Source organism: Mytilus galloprovincialis, chromosome 6 (genome assembly GCF_965363235.1).
Source record: "Mytilus galloprovincialis chromosome 6, xbMytGall1.hap1.1, whole genome shotgun sequence".
In the NCBI taxonomy this organism is placed as follows: Eukaryota; Metazoa; Mollusca; class Bivalvia; order Mytilida; family Mytilidae; genus Mytilus; species Mytilus galloprovincialis.
Window position 1 is genome coordinate 56742918 of NC_134843.1, and position 21354 is coordinate 56764271.

Below are 21354 nucleotides of genomic sequence, written 5' to 3' on the forward strand. Positions count from 1 at the left end.
TTAAGTATGCTTACAGAGTCAAATACCTGTTTGTAGTCAACGAAACAGCAATATAAACGTTTTTTTTCTTGAAAAGTGCATTCTGAACGGGTGTCAACAAAGAATAAATTGCATCAACAGTGCTGCTCCCGGGCGAAATCCAAATGCGCATCTGTAATAATATCATTATTCTCAGACCATTTTATTTGTCTTGAATTTATAAACAGTTTCGCTAAATTACTGAGTCACCTTTTTTAAAAACACTGCGAGTGCCCAAGATTTCGGAAAATGTCCTGATGATAATATCTTATTGAATATTTCCTGTAGGAACGGTAGCAGAATATCCTTAAATTCAATGAATAACTCGTTAAATGTACCATCAATACCATGACTTTTACCACGTTTAAGGTTAGAAATACACAATAATAATTCGATCAAATTCATCATATGTTGTGTCGAAACGGTTTCTGGAGTATCGACTGTTAAATTAATATCATAATTTGTGACTAAATTTCTAAAACGCTCGAAGAATTCTGAAAGTGACACATCAGAAGTTTTGGCTCTCTTCTTTTGATACAGTTTATAATATTTCTTTGGGTCGCTTTTACGCAATGCAGCTATCATATCACACTCTTGACGCTTATATTTTCGTTTAAGTTTATTTTCTGAACGCTTGTATTGTCTTTTAGACATAATTACTATTTGATGATTTTCAACATTTTTGTCTCTATTAAATGTATACAAAGAACTAACATGGATAGATCGAAGTCTTTTGCACTCGTAGTTAAACCATGGTTTGTCATCTTTATATCGGGTCGTCTTGTACGGTCACAAGTATTATTTGAATTATGCGAATTACAAGATAATGGTGAAATAATGTCCATCAAATTGGAAGTAAACGATTCAACATAATTGTCAATACCATCTTGGGATTTTTCAATATCAGAAAATACTATCTGGCTAAGTGAACCACTGTTTAAAGACTCATAACACTGATCTTTTAGCTCTTCCTTAAAATCGGTAACTATTATATGAGTTGTTTGACGTACCACTGTTACGCTCAGGCTCTTGTGAATCGTGCAATATGCACCGCAAGCGAACATGTAAAGACGTGTGGTCAATAAAAGAAATGAAGTTACAAACACTAAACTGGTCTATAATGTGTAAAATGTGATATGGAGCCAATAAGTAATCCACAACACTCATTCCTCGGGAACTACAAAATGTATAGTCATTAGCTAAGCCACCCTTATGCCGACCGTTCAAAATACGTAGACCAGTGCTTCTACACATATTTAGCAATCTTAACCCGAACTCATTAGTACTTTGATCTGGATTTCTTCTTACTGGTAGATTTGTGTCACTTAAATACCCAAAAATATGGTTGAAACTATCAAACATGGGGCCACATACATTATCATTTATTATAAAATCATTAACTATAGCAGTTCTTGCATTCATATTCCCTAGTAAAAATACTCTTGAAGTTTTTGATGAATATTTTTAACAGAATTAACAAATCATAGAATAAATCACAATTATACATTTTATAATAATTTGAATAGGCAGGAGGCAAATCTACACATCCAATAAAATAATCAAACCCTCAAGTTGATACATGAATATCCTTTGACACCTTGAGCCATATAATTGTATCGTTCTGAATATCAACTACTTCAACATATTTTGCAAAACATTTTTTTTTATTAACAAATATAAAACTTGAACTGAATTTTAATGTGCGTATTGTTATACGTTTACTTTTCTGCATTTGCTAGAGATATAAGGGGAGGGTTGAGATCTCACAAACATGTTTAACCCCGCCGCATTTTTGCGCCTGTCCCAAGTCAGGAGCCTCTGGCCTTTGTTAGTCTTGTATTATTTTAACTTTTAGTTTCTTGTGTACAATTTGGAGTTTAGTATGGTGTTCATTATCACTGAACTAGTATATATTTGTTTAGGGGCCAGCTGAAGGACGCCTCCGGGTACGAGAATTTCTAGTTGCATTGAACACCTGTTGGTGACCTTCTGCTGTTGTCTGCTCTATGGTCGGGTTGTTGTCTCTTTGACACATTCCCCATTTCCATTCTCAATTTTATAGTCCACCGCCTTGTTTATATTTACTTTTTAGTACTGGCTTACAAATATAACCTTCCACAATATCATCAAATGTCTAATCAATCTAACACTCAGCTAGACAAAATAACAATATCATATGTCTTAATGTAAGATAAAAAATTTGGGTCATTAAGTTTATCATGTAAACCACCGTTAATGTTCCAATACAAAAAAGTTAATAAAGGAGATGCTAATCGATGTGTCCTAATCTTAACCTGTGTGCATATCTGCTAACACTTCAAAGCGGGATCGACTAGACGAGCCACCACTAACTGAAGATTTACTAGGTTTTATACTTGAAACGCTCGGTGTTTTTTCGGCCACTGAACTCATGAAACTATTGTGTTGTCTAGTTCGGCTCAGAAAAAATGTGCATAATTATACAAACTTAAGAAAAATCGGTATTATACTATTCATAAATTGATCGTGCTTGTTTTTCAATCTAAATCAAGGACGATAGAGATAAATAAAAGATTAAATGATCAGCAAAACAAGATCAACAAAACAGAACTTTTTGTGGTGACTTTTATTCTCGCCTACATTGTTAGAGAGAATCCTTTGTTTTATATGCAAATATATCAAGGTATAAACGACATAGGTTCTTTTGTTTATTTAAAATTAGTTATTCCCTGTAAGAAGAAGCATGTGACGAGCAGACAGCAGATGCACATATTATTCATTGACAAAAATGTGCAATATGACAGCATATCTTCATTGCAATAAATAATCTTGCAGCTTATTAATTGGACGTCACGGAAAACATCTCAAAAATAAAATGACAGCACCTTGAAGTTCTAAATATAACATTATTAAGATACATGTAGTTGTATTATCAGATTTAGAAATAAGTTGATATATTCTCATTTTAAAAACTGTATTGCAAGAATGTCCTTTATAGGACAAAGATTTAAAAAAAAAGAACATTTTTGATTGTCACAGGATTAAGATGTAAATTAAATAATTTCATTCTGTCTCAGTAATTAAGTTCAAAAAGTCATTGATGCATAAAGAAATAAGAAGACGTGGTATCAGTTTCATTAAGAAAACTCTCAATCCAAGTCACAATGTGTTAAAAATAAACAAAAATAGGTCAAAGAACGGTCTTCTACACATACCCTTATAATACACCGAATAGCAAACTATAAAGGGCCCAAAATCGACTGGTGTAAAACAATTCGAACAGATTTGAATAACAAAACGAATGCTTAATCTTTTGAAGTCAGACATGTTGTGTTGCGAAAGGACACGAAATTAAAGACCCTAAGTATTCCAAAGGTCTCTCTTAGTAACTAAATGGCACCTTTGTTAACCCTAAGTTCGGATAAAATGCATGTCTGCAGTCTGAACGTGACTTTATTTCAAAACTATCTCGCAATCAGGGTATTGTTCAGACTGAAGAGGTCCAGATGTCTTTAATTTAGTACTCAAGTCAATATTAGGTGCATATACAGTATGCGAAGATTGTTCAGTTTTGTTTACCCAAAAGAGGGACGAAAGATACATTTTGTATCACAGAGAGAGTCAAACTCATACTAAAACGTATACTAGTGTATGCAAAGGGAAGAATTTATATTCAAAAAGTGTTTCGCATTCATATTTGAAAAGTCGTAAATATTTCTACTGTTATATCAATATCAATTCCTATCTGAATCTGATAATTTTCTAATATCAAGATGAAAAATGCATTGAGGCATATTAAAATAAGATGTGGTATAATTGCCAATCGGAAAACTACAAAACAAGGCATACTTACACCATTAAAAGACCAAAGGTCAACATAATTGAATAAATTGTTTTACCTGCAAAATTAATGTACTAAATTATACAAATTAATTTTGTACAAGCATATAATACATGTTTTGTTTTATTAATTATACACCTATCTCTAATGAGTTATAAAAGGACATGTATTTTCAGGTAACATCTGCACGAGGACGTTACGAAGACTTAAAGTTGTAAATTGTAAACAGTAAATCTTTCACAATGGGGAAGTTGACTGTAGCAGGAATTCTGACTTTATCTATATTTTATATTGTTGCAGGTATGTATACATATAGTGTTGTGGTATTATTTATATAAATATATATATATTATGTCGTGTACAAATTGCAATTTTGTACATGTTATAGCATGTTATGATTTGTACAATGCAAAAATACAAATTATAACATGTACGAAAGTACCTCATACATGTTTTAACATGTACAAAATATTGCTTAAAAATAATTTTGAAATTTGAAAAAAAATATGTTTCTATTATTACAACACATGCCATTAACCTCAATAATATTTTCCTCATTTATTTTGTAATGGTCCATTCATTTTAGTGAGATATCTTTTTGATATAATTAATGACCAGATAAATAGTTTTTATAATTACTTAATACCTTAAAGACATTCAAAATACACAAAAAGTCATGTACTCAATAAACAATATTCTGTATTATTATTTACCTGGTATTCAAACAGAAGAAGACTTGAAACAGTATTTGAAGCAAGTTCTGTATTCATAATACTGACTGTGACGACCCTTTTACCGAGACAGAACATAAAACCGACATTGAAATTGAAACTTAACAAAGCAATATCAGAGACTAGACTGATAGTGAATTAAATGGTCATGATTCAGCAGACAACAATAAACAAACATGCAATTGACTTAGAAACAGCAACAATGGTAATTGAATGAAGTGATGCTTACATGGTTGGTGAGGAAGTATCAGCATACATGATATCTACTGGTATACTTCCTCAAAAGAGGGCGATTTCTGGTGGTGATATTCCTGGTGTCAATACCAGTGAGGTTTTGTCTCAAATTTCAAATGTTGACATCAATCATGCACGAAAGAGAGACCTTTCTGACCAGCAGGTACAAGCGGATGCCTTGAAAAAAAAAAAAAAAAAAAAAAAAAAAACTAGATTAACTATCATTCCTATTCTATCCATTGTTATGATCCCTGCCGATGAGAAAACATAACTGGCGTGGTGATGAATGTGAATGATCATTGCGGCTATAAAATTGGAACTAAAGGAAGACTTAGTTGAACAAATAAAGGGATACTTGTGTAGAAATCAGGTTCAATTTCTTCAAATGCAACTTTAAATGTGCCTGAAGTCCCAAATGAGTGATATGAGTGTGAGAGAGATGGTGAGTAAGATATCATTAAGAGGAGGGCAAAGTTTTGTGCATTGTCAGTATAAGAAAGGCAGTTGTTAGACTGGTAGGTGTAAATGTGGACAAATTAAAAGTTTGAAAGAATGAAAGTGTTGTGCAACTCAAATGTATCACATGTCTCTCTCTGTCTTGTAGCAACAAGTAAAAAAAATAATTTCTAAAATGTATGAAAATGTAGTATTTTATGCATACTGTATATGCCCTTTTTTTTGCATTTAATAACTGTCTTTTATTAAGGTGGTACCCAACACTTTCACTAAAATTAATTTGGCTCGTTTAATTTTCATAAAATTTTGTCAAAGTATTTTACTTTGACACTTTAACAAAATTTAAAAATTAAAAAAAAATTGAACCAACCGTTTTGTCAGAAAAATTACAATGGTTATATAGCAAATTGACAAACACCAATTTGGATCATTGAGAAGCTTAATATTCCCTTTACAACACACTCAACGTAATTAAAACGTTTAGCTGACTTTACAGAGTTATCCCCCTGTAGTGTTAGGTACCACCTTAATTGATATGTTTCAATGGTGAATGTATATTCTGCTTTATTATTATTTTTTTTTTTTATTTTTTACAGGTTAAAACCATTTTTAAGCAATATTTTGTACATGTTGTAACGATGTACGGAACTTGTCTACATGTTATACATTTGTAACATGTATTTTGGCATTGTACAAATTATACCGTGTACAATATTTTTAACATGTTATAACCTGTACAAAAACTTAATTGTACACGACATATAATATATATATATATATATATATATATATATATATATATATATATATATATATATATATATATATATATATATATATATATATATATATATATATATATATATATATAAATGTCTAAGAATATTACTTAAACACGCTAATTAATACAATAAAAGTTCTATTAGATTTTAAATAGAAATACGCAATATTCAAGCTTCATCAGGCGTGTGCATCTCTCAAGGTGAAATCGGATGCATGACAAAAAAATATTTTTGTAGCTTAATCTATACAAGATTTGAGGAAAAGTGTAACATATTGATTGATGTTGCAGAAAATATGTTTGAAGCTACAACTACATGAAGTTGGAATAAAAGTTGAACACATTTATAGATGTTCGATTAATTGTATGAATTTCTATAAATTAATTTGTATGATTTCAAGATAATTATGGGTTTGATTTGCTTTTAAATCTTTTTTCGTCTCTCTCATTGAGTCACGTCACATTTCAAATCATTGAGAAAAATCAAAATTGGGATACACAAGGAAGACAAAAAAGAGAGAGATTTTGGATGCACCAGATACGAACTCTTGCACCTAATGGACTCAATGAGAGAGACAAAAAAGATATATATATATAATGTCAAAAAATAGCAACAATCAACATTCAATCTATTTAAGCGTGGATCTGTTTGGGAAAATAAACTGATACAGTTACTGAATTAAAATTATATCAATGTCTAAGAATATAACTTAAACACGCTAATTAATACATTAAAAGTTCTATTAGATTTTAAATAGAAATACGCAATATTTCGTTCCGTTCGAAATTAAACCCAGAGAACTTGTAATAACGAACAATGGCGGAACTTCATAAACCTCCTTGGCGACGTCGCCTATAGCGACGCTACATCAGTTATCCTGAAGAGTCCCAATGGAAGGATTAAATCGATAGAACGGAACTGTTAACTTTTTACTTATTTTATTATTATATACATACGAGTCTAAATTGAAAACTACGTTCAAACCTATGATTGCGTTGGATAAAAACCGCAATTTTTATACGTGTGCATGTAAAACAAATTTCGTTGTAGAAGGGTCTAAAAACAGCACAAACAACATTTTTCAAAAGACCAAAAAAGTGAAAATATATATTTAAACAAAACGCATTTGACTAACAGGTCGAACAACTGATGTTCTTTAACCCTGCTGACTGCCATTGGCGATTGCCAAATAAAGTTGATCACAAGATGTAACAAAATGGATCTTAATATGAATTTAATACTGAACAGAAAAATAAATTAACTTGTGGCCACGATGTTATGACACAAACATACGGTGTCAATATTTTTTTAGTACACCAGATCCGGATTTCGACAATAAATGTCTCTTCAGTGATGTTAGGGATCGAAACGGTATTTGGAAGGCCATATAAAAAGTACCCTCATTTTTAGATAAACTCTTGAATTTTAAGAATCAATATAGGATGAACGGATCATATAAACCGGAGGGAAAATATGATACAAGCCCAAACGAAAAAACATAAACGAGTCTAAATTGAAAACTACGTTCAAACTTATGATTGCGTTGGATAAAAACCGCAATTTTTATACGTGTGCATGTAAAACAAATTTCGTTGTAGAAGGGTCTAAAAACAGCACAAACAACATTTTCCAAAAGACCAAGAAAGTGATAAGTATATATATATAATTCGTCTAAACATCAACCCAACAATGTTAGATGACTTTTTTTGTGTTAATTTGCTTTCACAATTTTTTGGTTCTTTCCTCGCCGGGATTCGAACTCATGCTACTGATATAGCGTGACACCAAATCGCTTTGTATTGTATCCGACACGCTAGACCACTCGGCCACTTAAGACTTCAAAATAATATAGCTTTTTTGTGGCCGGGTGTTACCTTTCCTTGTCTGTTTCAATCTAGCGTCGTAATAAAGTACATGATATATAAGGCATGAAGATGGAATTGTTAAGGATCAGCTGAAATATCTATTGTAAAGGATCCTACAAATCATTGTAAGATGCAGTCATAGAAATTATTATATTATAAGTACGTCTGAACCAGTGACGACTCTACATATTTTTCACACATAAAACATTTAATGTAAAATTAAATTGGAGACGTGATATGATGATTTTAGGAATTTAACAAGGAGAGTTAAATCAGTGAAATATCGGTAACCAGTAAAACATTTTTGGTTCAAATATACCTATCTATCCAAAGGATTTATGCAGTACTAATAATTTATTTTATTAAAGTGTCACGCATTTGACTAAAAAAAGAAATTGATCTCTTCCTTTAGTAGTATAGAATTCCCTTTTATCAACCAACAAATTTCGATCGTTTTCTTATTTGTCCTATGACGTTATTTAACAACAGTCTGTGAGATAAATGTATACTTAAAGTTCCAGGTTTTATAGCAAGCTAAACCTCTCACTTGCATGACAGTCGCATATAAGTAACTCTATTTTACTTCTCATCGTTACTCGACAGTGCAGCGAACCAGTAATCAGTGTATGTAATGTGCGAATCCTGAAATGTCATTTTAACTGTATCCGTGATGAATTTCTTATGTAGAATGATAAATAAACAAACGACAAATTCATGTTTTTTTTTTTAATAAAATAAGAAATAATATACAATATGTACTGTTTCTATAAATTCATGATAACTTTTTAGGTATTTGATGCAGACGAGTTTTAATCGCGCCTACCGCCATCCAGGTTTAAAGTTGTTACACAATTAGATAAATACTAAGAATTGTTCACGAAAAGCGTGCAAGAGATTTAAAAGTAGCAGTTAAGTTTCATTTGCAGAAAAATGTACCTTTTTACATAATTAATAATGTTGTATAACATAAAAAAGGTTTTGTTGTTCAGCTTGTGGATATTGAATCAAATTCCACTATGTTGTTTTTGTGATGCGATTCATGTTTACTGTTGAATAATGATACCAGCCTTTCATTTTCACTATCGGGCGATTCATTACTACTGTATATGCGATGCATTTTCACAGAGAAATATCAATTAATTTTCATCATTATTGTATAAATATATCTTGAACAGCTAAGCCAATCCACGTCACATACTTTGAAAATGTCATTAGAGCTATTTCCGGGCGTTAATCGCTGCAATATTGGTAGATAGACCGTCCTAATATTTTCACCAACGACTGGTTAGCGTACTGTTCACAGTTAAATATTAAATGCTTATGTAAAAAAAGTGTTCAGTTCCTCACAGTGTTGTATATTTTTTATATTACATGTACACCCTGTAACTATTTTAAATAGACGGACCTATGAATTTATTACTGTCTTGTAAACATCGCGAAAAAAACACACTGTGTAACTTAAACTTGATTAAATACAAATAGAGAATAGTTGGTTGGCTCTTACATGTGATTTACGGTTGTTTAAAGTACACAACGCGAATGAGAAACCCGTTGTTTTAATTTTTATTCGCAGAAATTTACTTGGAAAAACTGACCTAAGAATTTTGGCAATGTGGATTCATTCTTTTAATGCTTTGTTTTCTTTCTTTAGTACCGTTCGTTGTACATTCTTGTACTGATCGATGTGCAAAAACCTATCAATATGGTAGAAATATGTATGAAAGGGCATAAATTGTCAAAGCTTTTTAAACCGAGTACTTAATATTTTCAAGGAATACAAATATGTTAAATTCATGGATGCTCTGCTCCAGTAAATTTTCGGATTTATGACACACTAGTAGCAAACTAACAAAACATACTTGAATATATATGCATGATATGAACGTGTATCACCTTAAGGCGATGTGACGTATATCACTTCGACCTTCGGGTGAGCTTGACCATTGACTTCAAGATCAAAACGTTAGATTTCTAAGAGAAAGGATTGCAATTAGGCGCTCCCGATGAGTGAGATTGTCTAGCTCCAGTCAGTTCCGTTTCACGTCAAACCAATACAAGTTGCAGGTCGTTTAATTTTCTATATGAAATGTTAGAAATATCTAATAGTTTTAACATGGTAAATGCTTTGAAAACAATTAGATTTTAAAAGATTAACACATTTTAATGACTTAAAACAGCATTGAACATACTTCAAAATCCATATGTAGTACAGTTATGGTTACAGGATATAAAAAGTGCAGTCAGTCCTTGGTTTACTTGATATGATAGCACTGTCATTGATATGGTTTCTGGAATTTTCGTCCAGCTTGAGACTCCTCTACAGCTTGTCATAGGATATTACTATATAAACTGCATCTTGAAAAATTATGGCTTTTGAAAACTCATAAAAGGCTTTTGACAATATTTGCGAGTCGTAATTAATTTCAGTTCTAGGTTCAAGTGTGCAGCATTTTTATAAATTTGATTTCAAATATTGTTAGAAGTTAGTCTTGAGTTTCACTGCAGTTAAATGCTATGGAAAGTTATAGACAATATGTTTACCCTTAGGAACCTGCTCAATAAATTCGAACGAAGAAGCACAATTAATCTGCTTCTTCCTAACATTGTTTTTACTCAATACACTCTAATCATTACTTTGAGTTGAAAATCTATATGAAAAAAGTGGTAAAAAGGGGAAGGTGATCAACAGAAAATGAAATGGATTTTTATCTCTGAATCTATTTCGCACTACACAGAATCATTACGCGTTTCATGCTTTACTTTTGTAGAAAATTAAGGATTTCAAACAATATTTTGACGTTTTTTGCGTATACCATTACCAAAGAGGGTAGGCATTTCAATGATAGGCATTTCAATAGAAACAGCTTATTATGTTCTCGATGTTTTACTTACGTACGGTACAAAGCTGTGTCTGTAATTCAGTGGTTGTCGTTTGTTTGTGTGTTACATATTTGTTTTTCGTTCATTTTTTTTTACATAAATAAGGCCGTTAGTTTTCTCGTTTGAATTGTTTTACATTGTCTTACCGGGGCCTTTTATAGCTGACTATGCGGTATAGGCTTTGCTCATTGTTGAAGGCCGTACGGTGACCTACAGTTGTTAATGTCTGTGTCATTTTGGTCTTTTGTGGATAGTTGTCTCATTGGCAATCATACCACATCTACTTTTTTATATGACAAAAAAAAAAAAAAAAAAAAACACAAAAAACACAAAACGAACGTACAGAAAAAATATCGATGAGCAGTACAGCAATCAGTGGTTGTCGTTTGTTTATGCGTTACATAATTGTTTTTCATTTATTTATTTTTTTTTTTGTACATAAATTAGGCTGTTAGTTTTCTAGTTTGATATGTTTCACATTATCATTTCTGGGTCTTTTAAGTGGATGCTAGCATTTATAGACAACTGTACGGCCTTCAACGATAAGAAAACCCCATACCGTAGTATCGGTAAAAAAGAGACTCGAAACGAATAATATGAAACAATTAAAATAAAAAAAAAAAAATACGGCGTAATCTATAACAAAACAATATATGAAAAACAAAAATGAACCAACGACAATACTGAATGACAGGCTCCTGACTCGGGACAGGCAAATGTGCACGTAGTATTGTCAAAATCTTTTAAAGCTAAATAATTTGCCATTTTTCCATACTGACCTTGTGATCATATCTACACGTTATCTTGATGAATAAAATAATTGCCGCTAGACACTAAGTAGCCGATAACCAATTAGTTTATCTAAGACTTGTAATCGCTTTCATTTAAATTTTATTTTTTCTATTCTTCTGTCTGATTACTTTTGTTTAGATTACAATAATTAAAATCCATTCCAATCGCAGTCGTCATCATTTTTTATTAGCCCTTAAGTCTTACACGTTTGTTTTTTAGCGTTTTCCAGAAATAATTCCCATCTTCAGTCTTTTGTTAAATCTGTCAATTGATAACAAATTTAAAACAAAATATATTTTGAACGCTAGTACAATGCATACTTATATTTGATCAAACTAAGAGTTTGAAGTGTATGTGAATGTGTTTGTTATTTTGGTCATAACATGTCTATGTCTTCTTTTGTTTTGAGTTGTTTTGTTTTACCCTAATATTATCATTATATATATTTTCTAACAAATAAGTTTGGTTGAACTATATACTAGTAGCAAATCTCCTGACAAAAATAATGTATATGTTTTTATCATCATCAGAAGAAAACGCTTCATGTAATAGATATAACTGAATAGGTAAAGACAATTATGTTTCTATTGGTACCAAGTTGGCTAAATTCCAGGCAAACTTGGCTACACAATATGGCTTTTTGGGGCGGAACTATAAAACAAAAAACTGTAGGCGACGAATATTTATTACACTGTAAACAAGCATGGTTTTGCTTCTATTTATCCTTGTGCTACTCTGTCTGTAAATATGTTTGTTTTGTTTATGTTATGAGAGATTTTATATAACTTCATATTCAGTCAGTAAAGTTGCTTGCAAACATAAACACGAAGAAACTTATTGAATTCAAGTTAAGTCCGCATTGAACAATTATGTTTTAATAGTTGATACGTGTAATAAAAAAAGGAGATGTGATATGATTGCCAATGCGACAAATATCCCTCAAAGTTCAAATAAAGTTGATGTAAGCAATTATAGGCAAGCGTACGGTTTCAAAAATGAGAAAACCCATATTGTGTATAGTCGGCTATACAAGATCTAGACCCCGATTTTATTTTAGAATTACACACAAAAACATAAACACAATAACATTTATTTTATTGTCTGACAGTGAAGAAACGTATTTGCATGTTCCAAGATAGCGGGTGCCCTCACTGCCAAAAGCTAACGTAAAAACAGAAAAATTCTTCCAAAAGGTTTGTTTGTTAGTTTGTTTGTTTGTAGCAGAAGTACGTTTGTCAACTCTAAAGAGAACAATAAATACAAATAAACTATTGGTCTCTTGTGGAGAGTTGTCTCATTGACAATCATACCACATCTTCTTTTTTATATTGGCTACGAGTTTATTTAAAGAGTTATAATTGGTCCCCTCTGGTTAATATTAACCAAAATATCCTGGAGTTGGAAAAGATTGGAGGCTGGCCATCTTCTAGATCCAGAACTGTAGCTTTAAGAAGTATTGTTTAATCACGTAACATCAAAATTGCGTTGGCATTTAGGCCTCACCGTTGCACTCAAAATTAGTGTTTTTGAAAAGCCCTGCCAGAACGTTTTAGCACTGATATACAATCAATAATGTTTATGGCAATTCTATGATGGGAGAAACAGTTGATAAAGTGGTCATTTATTATCAATAGCTTGTTCAATGCTTGTTGTTCATGATTGCAAATTTAATCTGTATCGTAAGAATTAACTTTTGACTGAAATGCTCATTTTCCAGTTGCAAGTATGTCATGCTCATTTAGATCGAACATTCAAATATTTAGTACAGCTGCATTAATCGTTTACTAAGTGAATTGTTTTCAACTCTGATGATGCATTTTCCTAGGCGGATCCAGGGGGATTATGTAGGGAATCACTGAATGTTGTTTATATACATGATATAGAGAATCGGAAATTGTTGAAGAATTGATAATTAACATGGATCAAGGAAACTACACTGAAATTCTATTCTTAGATTTAAAAAAAGCGTTTGATATTGTAAATCATTCAATTTTATTATCAAAATTAAAAATGTTTAAATTTTTCTCTTTCTTTTTGAATGGTTCAAATCTTATTTATCAAACAGATTTCAGAAAGTAGAAATAAATAACAAACATATCTTTAGGGAAAATTTAACATTTTGGTGTACCGCAGGTTAGTATTCTAGGCCCTTTATTATTTCTTTTATATATAAATGATCTCCCACTTCAACTAAATCATACAAAGTCTGATTTGTATGATGACGACACAACTCTTAAATACTCTTCTTCCATGCTATATGTGATAAGTTTAATGACGAAATAGCAAGTTTTTTAGATATGGTGCGAAAATAATGATATGATTCTTATTATCAAAAAATTCAAATCTATGTTGATTGGTTCACATGGGAAGCTTCAAATGTATAATTGAGAATGGAAATGGGGAATTGTCAAAGAGACAGCAACCCGACCAAAGAGCAGATAACAACCGAAGTAAACCAATGCAGAGAGATGGACATTCTCCCTACACGAGGTATCTGATTTAACATCAACGATTAAACTGAGCATGGCTGCTCACATTTAAGTTCAACATAGCCAAAATGACGCCCCCAATTTTACCAAGGTTATACTGCTGGTTTAAGAAAGACCTAAAGTAATGTATAAAATTGTAAAATGATTATATGATAATAAAAAAGCAATACATAAATAACCTACGTATTTATAATATGGGCACGAATTATAGTTCCAGCAAAAGAAACAAAATTATGCTTCATATGGGCACGTTGGGGGATTGGGCACGTTCGGGTGTTTATTAAAAAATGGACATGTTTAGGCGTTAACATATGACACGATTTGGCGCACTTTTACATTAGGACATGTTTTGGAATGCAGTGACGTCAAGTGGACACGTTTGGGAAGAAGGACACATTTCTGAGTGTAACATTTATATTTTGTAACTTTTGCCAATCTAGGCAAATCTTCAGAGTTGTGTCTGTTTATTTGTAATTGTTTTAATTTTCAACATATAGCAAGAGAGTGAACAAAATTTTAGAAGCATGGGTGTATACGCACACTGTTAAAAGTAAAAAAAAACATCATTTTCCCTGAAACAAAATATTCATAGCATTTAAAAAAAAAACAATTACTAAAAACTAAAAACACCACATTTCAAATATTTTACTAACAACCCCATGCACACATTTTACCTTGTTAAATAAGGAAAGAGCGAAGCAGTCCACAGCTTATAAGAAAGCTAAAACTTGTGATTTTCTTAATTTTCCATATTATTGATGCGTTTTATTTTAATCTGTGTCAAAAAAGCGTTTACCAGAGCGTAATAGGTGTTTGCACATAACGTAATAGGCGTTGGTCATTAAAGTAATACATGTAGGTGTTTGTACATAACGTTATGGGTGTTTGCACATAACGTATTCAGTGTTTGCACATATCGTAATAGGTGTTTGCCATTGAAGTTAAAGGTGTTTGTATATAACGTAATTTGTGTTTGCACATATCGTCATTGGTGTTTGTCATTTCTGTAATAGGTGTTTGTGCATATCGTAATATATGTTTGCACATAAAGTAATATATGTTTGAACATAATGTAATATGCATTTGCACACAACATAATATGTGTTAGCACATAATGTAATAGGTGTTTATACATAACGTAATAGGTGTTAGCACAAAACGTATTAGGTGTTTGCACAAAACGTATTAGGTGTTTTCAAATCATTTAATGGGTATTTGTACATAATGCAATAGGCATTTGCACATAACATTATAGGGCTTTGCACATAATGTAATAGTGTTTTGCTATTAATGTAATAGGTGTTTGTACATAACGTTATAGGTGTTTGCTATTAATGTAATAGGTGTTTGTACATTATAGATGTTTGCACATAAAGTAATATATGTTTGAACATAATGTAAAAGGCATTTGCACACAACATAATATGTGTTAGCACATAATGAAATAGGTGTTTATACATAACGTAATAGGTGTTTGCACAAAACATATTAGGTGTTTGCACATCATGTAATGGGTATTTGTATATAATGTAATAGGCATTTGCACATAACGTAATAGGTGTTTGCACATAATGTAATAGGTCTTTGCACATAATGTAATAGGCATTTGCACATAACGTAATGAATGTTAACAGAGAGTATCAATTGTGCATAGAATACATAGTAGTACAACATAATGAAAACCCTATTGCACACAACAAAGATTAGTAATGACATATCATACAATTGTTTGACCAAACAAATATTAAATTTGACATAACACAGAGATGCAGTGTCAGGACATAAAGGCACTTAAACATAACATAAAGAAGAAATGAGAGGACTTAAAGCAATGCGACAAAACACATTAATTTTTTACACTATAAGACAGTTCCGGCGTTCCATACAAATCACTTGAATTATACTAACTGATTCCATTTGTAAACTTAACATCTGTCTGACTTAAGAGAATGTTTGATTTAGATAAACCGTTGTTGATTTTCTCTTGTTAACACTTTTTCAAATTTGTTTTCACGGGGGTATTGTACCACGCCTGATTAAAAAATGTCATTCGTCCGAAATGACTTTCTGGATTTACTCTCATCAGGAACTCTTAAATCCAAACAATAAAAAAGAAATTAAGTTTTTCTCAACCTGGGGATACCCAGTGATTTGTATATTTTGTACATGAAATTATCTATTTTACAAAACGTATGTTGACCTTTAGAAGAATAATATGTTTTATGTTGTTAGTCCAGTCAATCTAGCATACATTTGACCCTAACCTTGAAGTAATTGCAACAGAAGATTTTAAAGTTTTAATCTTCAGGATAATACCCCAAATATACACAGAAAAAGTCCCATAAAAACTAACTTGAGGAAAACTAAAATATCATGATTCTAAAATTCCTATGGAGATTTGCATTGATATGGAAGATGACTCTGCAAAGAATAAAGAAATATCATTAAAAATTGATAGAAAAAAAACAACAACTTTACCGCTTTTATTCAACAGAATGTATTGATTCTTGATATTTCAGCTGTCTTTAGAGTATAACAAACATCTCTAAAGATGTTTGCATATCTTTTATCAGATAGTAACAACCTATATTTCATAATCCATTAGTTGACCATTTATTAGATTTTTTAGCATGTCAAGGTAAAGAATCTCAATTTTAATAAAACTAATTAAGCATATAATCTTCTTTTTGTTGTTTAAAACTTCTTTAAACAAGGTAGATGCTGAACAAATATAATTTACAGATATAAACAATACCAAATACTCACATTATTTTTTCCAAATGGTCACAATGAAAAATGTGCAAAAACAAAATAAAAATACCCATATCACTTCCGTTTTGTACATTTCATGAGCAGAAGATTATATAATATAATAGTCAAATACAAACATATAATCCCATCAAAGTATCATAATTTACATGAATTTTAAGAAAATCAACCTGCAACTGAAAAAAAGACTAATTTTTGCGAAGTTATCTCCCTTTCCAATGCTAATTTTCATAAGAAATTAAAAATGCAAAATTTGAGTTTTCCTCAAGTTAAATTTTATGGGACTTTTTCCGTTGTATACTTGGGGCTTAATGCTATAGATTAGAAATAAAACATTTTCTGTTGCAATTAGTTTGAGGTTCAGTGCATGCTTCAGTCCATAGAAAACAATATTAAAGGTAAATTAAAACTGTTACTTGTGGCAAATGGAAAAAGATTAAAAGAGACAAGCAATGTTTAATACTTAATATTTGAATTTTAACAGTCTCCTGTGACATGCATATAATAATTTTTAATGTCGAGGCCTTTTATAGCCGACCATACGATATGTGTGTTCATGTCCTTATTTTATTTTAATTAAGATCCAATTTTGACCAGTTTAACAACTCTTAACAAATGTTCATTTATCTATGTTTAAATAAAACAGAAATGTGGTGGGGTAGATTTCAACGAGATAGGTTTTAAATTTGTGAACTGTTCGTTAACATCACTTAAAAACTTCGTGAACAGCCGAAAGTGTAACACATAATAAATAGCGAATTTTCATTTTATCATCGAGCGATGTTCTTGGTTTTAAACGTTATCTATTTATTTCAACAGCATCTGGTAAGTGCACTGCCCCTGTGAATTGTCCAGCCGGTTGGAAAAAGTACAAAACTAACTGCTACTTTTTTTCACCTGATGGTAAAAATTGGCATGATGCTGCGGTAGGTCTCTTTTATTTATATTTACAGAGGTGATGATCCACAAATTTCCGTTCATCTGGTAAATTCAAATGAATCAAAAGCTATTCAATTAGTTATCAAGAGTTGGCTCAATACTTCTCTGTTGAAAGAACTGGTTACAAGTACAACTTCATATAACCAACATGTAAAATAATTATTAGTTCACAAATCTTAAATTTATAGTACCTTGTAATTTAAACAAAAAAGAACCCTTGCAAGGATATTGGATAAATAGTGAGTGGTTGTTGGTATATTAAGATGATAAAGGAGTTTTTTAAAAAAAAAAAAAAAGCCTTTAATTTTACCATGTTTACATATACTACAATCAGTACACACGGATTTTTTATGTATGCTATGCAATGGTTGCCATTTGTTCAAGTCCTATTGTTTGTTATAGCATTTTATGTCAATACTTTTGGATGTTATAAATATTCTAAAATAGTGTGCGGATAGATTTCAGAAATCACTTAACGGTCAAAAATAGAAATTTAAAGCTAATGAATTCAATGCTTTGGTTTTTTTTTCGTGCAGGGTATAACATGCTATTTCTATCATTCCAGAAACAATGTCAAACTATGGGAGGATACCTTGTGAAAATTACAGACTCAGAAGAAAACTCATGGGTTGTTGACATGATCACTAGTTAGTATATTTTATATATATATGATATATCGCACTACCACTGTCATACGTTTGGGACATATGTATTAGAAACTTGACAAAAAATAAAAAGGTTGAGAAAATGTAAATGAAAAAGTGTGTGAAAATATTTTTTAAAGATTTCTTAAATAAATTCAAGTTCAATGGACAATTTGAGTGTATATTTTCATTTCAATCAAGGTGATATTGGATACATGTTGACTGGATATGAGTGGAATAGTAAGTTTATTGTGAAACTGTTGTCCTGACACTAAACGAACTGTTCCATGAAAATCCAGTCGGTTGTGTTGAACAATATCGAAAAAGACAACAGACAGTAAATAGCGATGATTAATCAACTATCATTATATAAAAATCTGAAATCCAACCGAATCATTTAATTCATAAATATTCTGAACTATTAATGCTACATCTTGCGCTGATGTCAACCCTAGGTACAATAGGTTAAACGCGATGTCGATACTCCCTCGGTAATTTCAAAAACCCCCAATCCCGAAGTGGCACTGGAAATTCCGCAAAATATAATGACGCTTGCGGTCAAAAAGTTTCATCGAGTCCAATAATTAGAAACTATTGACCGGCACAATAATTCAACGCTTGTAATTTGAAAAATTAAAAAGTATTGTGTACTTATTATAAATATATAGAAAATGATAACTGAGGTATAATAAACGGAATTAACAACGGTACTTTGCCATAATTTATGTATTCTAACGCAAGTTCTTTGAGTTCAGAAATATAACAAAAATACATGCTAACATCAACAAGGATTGATTTCAAAGCCTTTTGCTCAAATCTATATGCATATAATAAAGGGGAACTATGCAACTAGAAAAAAATGCTAGAGCTTTGAAAAAAGCCTACAGTAATTATAGAAAAATGTCATCCAGACCTGTTTTTTTAGCTCTAAAATTCTCTTTTGTATGACAGTCGCATCAAATTCCATTATATTTAGTACAATGCGTGAACATTACATTTTAAGATATATTTCATTGTTTGTTAAGAATTGTTTTTAGCTTAAACCTTTTCTTTAACCGTTGCGTTTTTTTAACAGGTTAATGGGTTAAGGTAAAACATGTTTCAGGTTATTTTAAACCAACAACTAGTTTGAGTCTAAATAAAACAGGCCATATATCATTTTGATTACACAGCTAAAAATAACATCGTCGTGTTATTGATGTTTGTTTGTCGTAGCATGTTTACTTGTGAGATCGTTTTGATTGGCCCTTTATAAATTATATATATGTGTGTTTATAATGGCAAAACAGAATCGGTTAAACACACATATGGCTATTGGATGGGTATGGCAGACATAAAGAATGAAGGAGACTGGAGATGGGTTAATGACTCTTCAGCAGTCAGTTATTCTAACTGGAATCGAGGCCAACCAAACAATGCTAATAATGAAGACTGTGGTCATTTTTGGTCAGCAGTTAATTATGAATGGAACGATATAATGTGCAATACAGATCAAATGGGGTATATCTGTGAATGTTCAGATGTAAGTTTATAATCATACAAGACCGTTCTCATTCTCATATCTACAGTTATGTATTTGATTTTCTTATTGCATAAAATATCCAATATGTAAGTTGTGAATTTATTTAGACAAGAAATGTCTGATACATGTTTGCCGAATCTACCCATCACTTGTCTAGCATGCCCTCTTTGCAAAAGGGTTAAATTTAAGATAACGAACTGAATGAAGTCATGTTTTTTATGGCGTTGTTTATCTATTGTCGTACCGATAATAATTTGATATTTATTTCGATTATTGCATAAAAGAATGTATATAATTATTGAATTTATCTTGATGTGTGTTATCTTGTGCTACTATTGAAGCAATTTGCCAAATATGAGATCAGGTTCGGATTTCGATAGAGCTCGTGTTGTCCAATAAAGGCAACAGTAGTATGCCGCTGTTCAAAACTCGTAAATCTATGGACAAAAAACAAAATCGGGGTAACAAACTAAAACTGAGGGAAACGCATTAAATATAAGAGGAGAACAACGACACAACCTTCAAATGTAACACACACACCAACGGACTGAGCATTAGACAAAATCCGATGAGAATAACCAATATAACATCAAAACCAAATACATGAATTTGGGATAAAAAAAGTACTTTAATTTTTTCTACAGTGTTTTGTGATTGTTGTTTTGATAAATATTTATATTAATGATCATGTAATACATTGACCCGTTTTCGAATCATTCAGAAATACATCGTGTTTATATCTATATTATTGTCAAATTACTCCTGTGGAAATTAATTCTAAGGATCATACAGTCAAACATTCAAAAGAAATATCAGTCGTGAGGCAAACTGCAATTCAATATTTTACAGAAATAATACAAATAGTTTTTCAATTTTAAGGTCAATATACTGACTTAATTTTGCTAAAGTATATAAAAGTTTATTATCTTTGATAGTCATTTTACGTGACAACTGTTTTAAATTTTCTCCGATAAATATGAAATATATTCAGACACATTAACGTTTCCTTTTTCTTTTCTTATAGTCCTCGAACTGTCGTCCATCCAAGGGATGAGAGGAAAACAAGCAGCCAGTAGAAGACAGATATACTTTTAATTCCATTAAAGAAATCTAAACAGATTTTTTTTTGTATTTAATATCATGATAACAACATGAACAATTAACAGTATGTAAAACATCATATCATATTTTTATAAATCATCATTGACAATGCACTATGAAATACCAAAATAGACATGGAGAAAGACATGAAAAAAAGACTATTGAAAACATGAATAGTATCATGCCGTACTGTTAGTGTAGCTTTTGACAGTTCAATATTTATAAATATAAAAAAAATATACACAACAGAAGAAAAGCTAATGGGAAAGACATACTAATAGCTACATTTGAATAATACACTCTTTATTTTAA

The 21354-nt window shown here is 31.1% G+C and overlaps 1 protein-coding gene across 1 annotated transcript; it reads left to right on the plus strand.

Moving 5' to 3' along the window:
- The first annotated feature begins 4107 nt into the window (after positions 1 to 4107).
- LOC143079938 (perlucin-like protein) lies at positions 4108 to 21060 on the plus strand. Its single transcript, XM_076255564.1, has 5 exons — positions 4108 to 4138; positions 17656 to 17762; positions 18341 to 18422; positions 19709 to 19941; positions 20966 to 21060. Exons 3-5 carry the CDS (start codon positions 18356 to 18358, stop codon positions 20993 to 20995), a joined length of 330 nt encoding a protein of 109 aa, XP_076111679.1. The 5' UTR covers positions 4108 to 4138; positions 17656 to 17762; positions 18341 to 18355; the 3' UTR covers positions 20996 to 21060.
- The last annotated feature ends 294 nt before the right edge of the window (positions 21061 to 21354 follow it).

What these genes read in the sequence shown, in the direction of transcription:
- LOC143079938 (XM_076255564.1), top strand. Translation starts at nt 18,356, where the DNA reads ATGGGAGGATACCTTGTGAAAATTACAGACTCAGAAGAAAACTCATGG. An exon ending in GGTTGTTGACATGATCACTA is followed by an intron (nt 18,423 to 19,708) that starts GTTAGTATATTT and finishes ATGGCAAAACAG; the next exon opens with AATCGGTTAAACACACATAT. An exon ending in ATATCTGTGAATGTTCAGAT is followed by an intron (nt 19,942 to 20,965) that starts GTAAGTTTATAA and finishes CTTTTCTTATAG; the next exon opens with TCCTCGAACTGTCGTCCATC.